Genomic DNA, 7,738 nt, shown 5'->3' on the forward strand with positions numbered 1-7,738 from the left:
CCCGGGCACCCAGCCACCACAGCCCCGGTCCGCTTCCATTACGATTGTGTTACCGGGTTTAATTTAGGGCTCTGGCAGGTTGTGCAGCCCCTGCGGCCGCTGCCGAGCTCCCGCTCAGATGCCTGCAGGGACCATGGGAATTGGCTAAAGCAGGCCATGGCAAACGCTGTTTGTTCCGAGACCCAGGGACAACCCCAGGGTGTGCCATGTCCACCTCACGGCAGTCACACCGCCAGCCCGGCCTGCCCAAGGCAGCCTTGATTCATTCATTTTCAGATTTCTTAGTCAGCGTGACTATCGGTAATACTGTGACAGGTTGTGGGGTGTCAGTACTGTTATGGGGAAAAAAAAGATTTATACAGGCATTATTATGATCAAACTGCAGCAGTTCCCTGGGTGAAAACCTTCCTTGAACTTTCCAAGAGACACCAGAATCAGTTTTGGCTGCATTTCCAAAAATATCCCACTGCACAGCTCTTATTTACCAAACCAAAGTGAATATGGCGCGTGTGGCTCCAGGTGCGCCTGGTAAGAGCGCAGCATTAAGGGCTTGCGGACTTGGTATTTCCTTTGTTATTTCACCACGAGTTTTATGGCTTCAGGAAAGTCACTGTCAACACACCAGCTGCTCAGTTTCTCTGTCTGTGAAGTGAAATCACGAATTTTGGCTGCTGAGAATTGCATGGCGTTGGGGATTTACTCTACAGAAACAATTCTGTGTGATGGGGACTGACGGGATTGTAGCTCATCTTTCTACAAGCTAAAAACTCTTAAAAGAAAGAAAACCACAATACCCCTTTTTAGGACGTTGTCTATTTTTGTGTAGTGTTGGAGGGAAATTTTAAAGCTGTAATTTCCTGCTGGTACCAGGTCAAAACCCACTGTGACATTTGGTCGCGCCTGTCACTGCAGACCCAGCTAAACACAGCACTGTCACTGCTCGGGTTTGAGGCTGCTGGAGGACTTTGATACATCCTCTCACATCAAAACAGCTGTGTGCCGTGTTTGAGCACCTGGTTTTTTCCTTCTCTCGGACAGGGCTCACTTCAGATGGCCGAGAACACCCCCAGGAGCCTGCAGGACACCCCCGGCTCTTCTCCTGATGAAAACGAGTTTCCTTTCGGATACCCCACCAACATTTGTGAGGATGTGCCTGGTCAGAAGTACCTGTGCAGCAACTGCAACAACATCCTGAAGAAAGCCCTGCAGACGCTGTGTGGGCACAGGTACTGCTCTGCCTGCCTCACCTGGATCGTAAGGTACGTCCTGGGCTGGCCCAGGGTCACTGCCAGGGCCACGGCCATGGCTGCAGCATTCCCGAGAGCTGGGTTGTGCCTCTGAGCTCAGGGATGACTCTGTGGCTCCCTGGCCCGCTGTCACTTTCCTGGATGGCAGGATTTTCCATGCTGGACTGCAGGATACTCTCTGCCTCCTCCTTGTTTCCACCATGGAAATCTGTGGGGTGGATTATGGGGCCTGACAGAGTTTTTCTGTCTGTGACATAATAATTCTGATTTAACCTTGAAGAACTGGTCCAAGGCTGACTTAGTCCTTCCATGGCACTTTACAGTCTTTTGATAAGGGATGCTATAGGATTTTAATGAACATAATGTCATATATATCTATGTCTGTCTGAACAAAATGGGCATTTTCTGTGCTTTAGAAGACTTTAGTTTTCACATTATCTTTCCTACTTGGAGTTTTTGCATCATTCATGAGATAAATAGCTTTCCATCTTTATTCCTATTTATGGTCCAGGCTGCCCTTATTTTAGTGAAATACAGGTAAGATTAATGGGCAGAGTCCTGGTCTTGAAAAAGAGAAGAGCAAAGCCTCTTTGACATCAGTGTGTTCAAGAACTGGCCTTTTCATGAACAAAGACTATGGATTCTGAGTGGAAATTACAATTTCCATGGGTTTGTGTCAGTGCCTATAAAATACCTCCTAAACTGCAGTGCACCAATGGATTGTTATTTAATTCTTCTTTCTTTTTGCCAGAAACAATAAAAATGCAATTTGCCAGAAATGTAAAGAGGAAGATCCCAACACTTTAAGTGAGGAAAGCTTATTGGCAGAAGAAAGGGTAAGCTGTAGTTCACAGGTCATTAATTTATTATTAACCATTTTCTGTAGTCATCATTGGACTGGAGTTCAGAAGGGAATAATATCAAAGGCAATAGCAGCTGATCGTTACACATTTTAACTTAGGCTTTAATAACTTGGATTTCCCAGAGTTTTTGATTAAAAAAAGTGTAATGGCTGCCTCAGGACTTTCCAAACCCAGGTTCTGCACTGTAAAATCCCAAACTCTCCCATATGATTACTTTTTATTGTCTCAAAGTAACTGGTGCTTTCCTACTTGTAATAATATGTCTTAGCTGTTACTTATTATCCTTAGGAAGTATTTTAATGGATTTTCCAACCTCATGGTTTCTTGTACCCTTCAAACATGAAGCTGAACATAATAATTGATACAATCTATGCCCTGGCAAATGTTTCATCTGTAATTTAATGGTGCAGATCTCTTCTTGTGTGATTTTCCAGGCAAATTGCTGTGCTGTTCTATATCCCAAACACAAACTGGGCCATAATGCCCAGTCCCAGCTTGTGCTTTTCCCTCCTCTCTGACTACATGCAGGGATATCAACAGACACACAATTTGTCTAAATTTTTTAGGAAAAAATGAAAACAAATAGGCAGCTGAGAGTGGCATAGAAGTTTAGGAGTTTAGGAAGCAGCAAAATAATGGATCTGCTGTTAATGCTGAACTTGGTAATATCCCAGGAAAAAAAAAAATCCTCAGTTCTGCAGTGAATTTCCCAATAACAGATTTCATACACAAATAGGTGCAGCTGAACCCTTATGAACTTCTGCTTTGACTGTCAGTTTGGGATTTCTCTGCTGTGGGATTCTCCTTGAGTGTGCTGGGAATTTCTGCACAGTCTGTGGGTGGGTGGTTGTAAACAGACCCCACTCTGGGCTGCCTGGCACCTTCCTTTGCCTGCTGGGTGTCCAGATGAAGCCAGGCACCAGGAAGGGAGGAGGATCTGCCTGTGTACATCATTTCCAACAAATGCTGGGTGCATCTTCAGGAACTTTGAAATGTGGGCATCATTTATAAATACTTTCCTCCCTCTGTTTGTAAAACTTTCCCCTCCCAGTCCTTGCTCTGTGTTATTCCATGTGAAATCTGCATTTCTCTGCACTGTACTTACCTCCGGAGTATCCAAAAAAATGCCTTTAACTGTGGCAGGGCTTCTTCTTATGCCAGGGTACCTCTTTTAGTGCAAGGTGTAATATTGAAGTGTGCAGTATTTCATAAGTTACATAACAATTGTACAATTCCTCACCTTTAAATAACATAAAAATTGAGGTAGTGCAAAGAACAAACCCCTCTCCCATCTGGTTCGTATTTTTTTAGCACACAGTGTCTGCTAAAATGGAAACAGTCCCGATCTGAGCAGTCCTCAAGTCCTCTCTGCAGCACGTTTAGGAGGTGTTAATGACCCCGATAATGAAATGCATTCATTAAGGGACCCCATAGTCAGGGTCCTGTCAGCACATTCACTGCATGTGAAATATTTCAGCTCCTGTGAAAAGAAATGTAAAATAAGAGCTGTAGTTGGCTGGGCTTATTTTCAATAAATTAATGCCAAGTCAGATAGATTATTTTTGAATGCTAAGAAATAAATGATTTAATAATTATTTGGGCTTCTACTACACTGAGATTAACTTGCCCTGTCACTGAGTCTTGTGCAGTACAGTAATTTTTTTTAAAATAAAGGATTTATCAAGATGTGGATTTCTGTCACCCTAGTCCCATTCCAAGAATGCATGCTGGAGTATTTTCTCACCAGTGGTTTTTTCCTCACTTTGTTTTCTTTCCAGGCTTTTGGTGATGCTGCCATTAATAAAGAGATTTCTGAACTCAGAGTCCACTGTGTGACCCTTGGATGCAGCTGGTCTGGCATCATGAAAGATTTTGAAGTATGTTTGAAGAGAGTTTATTCAGATTAATATGCACTTTTACTGGAATGGGGACAGAGAGGCAATGAAACCAGGATATCAGGAGACACAAATTAGTACAATTAATTAGAATCAGTGTCAGTACTGTGGTTTATTCCAGCACAGTATCTAAAAATGTGCCATTAATCCATGGAAGGTTCCCTGCCCGTGGCAGGGGGGTGGAACTGGATGATCTTCCAACCCAACTCATTCTGTGGTTCTGTGATTAACTTTAGTAGGGCTTTGGCCAAATCCAGAACATCCTGAATGAAATTCACATTGCACAAATTTACATCAACTTGATATTTCTTCCAGGGGTTTCCTTATTACTTAAGTGCAAGGCTGCTACAAACAGGTTGTGACAGGGCAGAGTATTTCAGTCTGCAGGACACTGTTCAGGCAATGTCCTTAGCATGTTTTATAGGAGAAATAATTCCCTCCTGTGTCAATGTATTGCTTGTATTCATCATTCTTTTCAGACTGATCTGAAATGCTCCAGGTAAAATATTTAAATGAGCACAGTTTGTGAATCTGCCATGCAAATGTGAATAGTGAATACAAGGGAGAAAGCTGGGACCACGATCATGTTGTTTTTAAACAAAAGCCCTAAGAGCCTGTTTAAGGGAGGCCTTGTGTTTGAATTTACCAAAAGTTGTTTGGTTTTGGTTTTGGGATTTTTAAAAATTAATAATTAGCAAAAAAAGCCCCAGTAAAGTTGGTGAATTTTTCACCAGTAATCTCAGTAACTTTGAGCAGTGGGACTTTACCCAAGCTCAGAAGAAATGCAGATCAGAGCTGCCAGAACAGAGACTATTTATAGATAAATGTGAATCAGCACTTTACATGTTGCTTTATAACTTTTTACTTCCAGGAGCATCAGAGTTTATGTGAATATGCTTTGATCCCTTGTCACACTGGCTGTGGACATGTGGTGATGAGGAGGAAGCTGGCAGATCACTTGGAAAATGGATGTGTCAATAATGTGACAGTGTGTCAGCAGTGCCAGTGCAGCTTGGCCAGCTCTGAATACCAGGTAAGAACATCTCTCTCTCACATAAAGTCTTTATATTAATGATTTAAATAATTGCTGATGCCATTTTTCCATCCTGATTTCATTGCACTTGGGGAATATTTAATATTCCTGAGTTTGATCATTTTTCCACACATGTGTTGGAGGGAAAAATGGTTGTGATAATCTGCTGGTGATGTGACAGAGTACCCATGTGCTCCCCCAGGGCTTGGGCAGCCCCGGTTTCAGCTCCTGGCTCAAAACTTGTCCCAGTATGAGGTAAGAGAGAAGCAGAAAAGCACAGACAGGCAGGGAAGGGATCTTGAAAGTGACTGAAGTTTATTCAAACTAAAACCACCCACGAACGTGTAAGGCAGGATTCTGTCAGAATCTGTTAGATCTGACGAAGTATAAATCTCCAAATTATCAGCAGTGTCCATAGACCAGGAAGATCATACTCTGAATCTGCCACTGATATCTCAGTGACTATTCAAACATATTTGCTTTGTATATTTTAATGGTTTTTGCTCAAAACAATGAATATTGTTCCCTCTAAATGATTTCAAGGGAATAATTGCCAGCCTTGGAGTTGGGCAGAGTGATTAAAGACCCACATGTGAATATTTCAGAGATGTAAGTAGTAGTGGGTAGCTCTGCATGTCCAAAGTGTCACAAATTGATGCCTTTCCAAATACTGAGCTGAGAGATTTGTAAGGAATTAAGACTCCTCCTGGGGTAAGAATCAGGTGCTCTGTTAAAATCTACTCCTTGGGAAGCTTTTGCCTGTGCTCTTCATCCTTTACTAACCTACAGAGAGAGGAGAATCTGGACCCAGGCACATCTTCCCAGTGCTAAATCCAGTGTTTCCCAAAACTGTAAATACCAGAAGGTGGCAACACTAAATCCCTCTCAGCCTTCCGTGAGTGCAGGCTCGGGCTGGAGGAGGAAACCTGAGCTGGGTGCGTTCCCTGAGCACCTTTCTCTGCTCAGGGGTCTCTGACACCGCAGCTCCAGCGGCTTCAGAGCTGTTTTCCTCCCACTCATCCCACTTAGCTGCCACCTAATTCATATTTTGGTTGGGAAACCTTGGCAACTGAGCAGGGGGTTGGCCTTGAGGTGTGGCTTTTTCTCTGTCTCCTTTAGTATTTGTAGAATTCTGGTTACATGATCTGCTTTAATAATTTGTACCGACTTCAGAATTTTGATTATTTGTGGGTATTCCATGTGTCCACAACCCTCTGGGAGTAAATTTTGGGCTCTGCTCCTGCTCTGTTCCTCTTATTCATTCAGTTACAGGTCCTTTGATTTTTTACATTTCTCTATTTTAAATAAACTCCTCTCCAGTCCCTCTCCCCCTCAAGGAATTGGTGATCTGAAGGAGTAAAAGAGTTGAAATAAATAAGATAAAGGCATAATTTGTTCAATGGCAAGACAAAGAGTGCTTAAAAATTAGTTAGAGAGTGAGAAAACCCCGTGGCTGCATTTCTGAGAATCGAAAGGGAAACCTCAGAAGTGATATGCAAAGGAGTTTATGAAGATTAAAGCCACCCCCTCCGAGGAGTGTGAATGGAAAGCTGACAGTTGCTGTGTTAAATACAGATATTACAGATGCAGTGACCAATGGCAGGGGGATCACTTTACCTTTCTTGGAGCCAGAAATGGCAGGAAGCCTCCTGTAAGTGGTGATGCATTTTGCATTAGCACATCATGATGGAAAATTTGGATTCCAGCCTCCAAAATGTTCATAAGCAGGATGCAAGAAGGGGCTGCACATTGAGCAAACTGTATGAAGTCAATGCAAGAGGAGTTTATATTTGAATTATATTTGTATTAGAATTTATATTGGAGTTTCCTGTGCTGTAACCTGTTTATATTCATATATATATATCTGTGTATATATTTGAATTTCCTGTTCTGCTGGTCATTGTTGCTTCCTGTTCTGTAACCCCCTGCTTGTCACTGCAGGTATGTGAGTGTACATTTTGTGTGTGTTCACATAACTCTGGTTTGAACCTGGCAAGACCTGGACATTGCCAATCTTGTATCCAATATCCCAGGGTCACCTTGCAGGTCAATGATTAAATACTGATTTTTTTCCTTCTTGTTTTAATGACAGGAGCATTTGTGTGAAGGCAAGGAACAAAAACCTATGCAAACAGAAACAGCTTCAAAGGAGAAGGTGGGTGAAAGGAGTGAGTGCAATGCAGCTTTATTTATTTCATTTAGATTAAATGAACACCTGAGAACATCTTCAGATCCAGCAGTTGCATCTGGGTGCTCTTTACATCCCAGCAAAGCTCTGCTGACTGCCTTCCCTTCCCTGCTCCCACAATTACCTTCACTAAATTATCTTCTCAGTTAGTCTTGTAAAATGGGCAAATATTTGTTTCCTCTTATACACTGAGTGAGAGCCATGTGAGCACAAGAGGAGTGTGCTGCATAGCAGTGTATTTAAAGCATCTGATTTATGAGAAGTTGTTACCAGGTGATCCCTGTGGTTCATTCAATTCTGTTCTGTCATTATGGGGTCTGTTAGATGGACACCTCACTGCCAGGCTGTGTGCTAGAGACTTGCAATCAACCACAGTCTTAATTGATTTACCATCAATTTTCAAAGCTGGTTGGGCACCAGAAGCTGTGGAAATACCTTGACTTGGATTCATCTAATTTATAGTTGCTGGGTTTGTGGCTTAGCTGTTTGTAGGGGAATAAAAGAATTCTTTG

The 7,738-nt window shown here is 42.5% G+C and overlaps 1 protein-coding gene across 1 annotated transcript in view; it reads left to right on the plus strand.

Moving 5' to 3' along the window:
• The window catches only part of TRAF1 (TNF receptor associated factor 1), a 22,031-nt gene that overhangs the window by 9,107 nt on the left and 5,186 nt on the right, over nt 1-7,738 (plus strand). Inside the window, exons 2-6 of the mRNA XM_017745635.1 lie at nt 1,039-1,259; nt 1,999-2,083; nt 3,889-3,987; nt 4,877-5,038; nt 7,131-7,193. Coding sequence (XP_017601124.1) covers nt 1,051-1,259; nt 1,999-2,083; nt 3,889-3,987; nt 4,877-5,038; nt 7,131-7,193 — 618 coding nt within the window. The 5' untranslated portion in view covers nt 1,039-1,050. The remainder of the gene's footprint in view (nt 1-1,038; nt 1,260-1,998; nt 2,084-3,888; nt 3,988-4,876; nt 5,039-7,130; nt 7,194-7,738) is intronic.

Source organism: Corvus brachyrhynchos, unplaced genomic scaffold (genome assembly GCF_000691975.1).
Source record: "Corvus brachyrhynchos isolate BGI_N302 unplaced genomic scaffold, ASM69197v1 scaffold59, whole genome shotgun sequence".
Lineage (NCBI taxonomy): Eukaryota > Metazoa > Chordata > Aves > Passeriformes > Corvidae > Corvus > Corvus brachyrhynchos.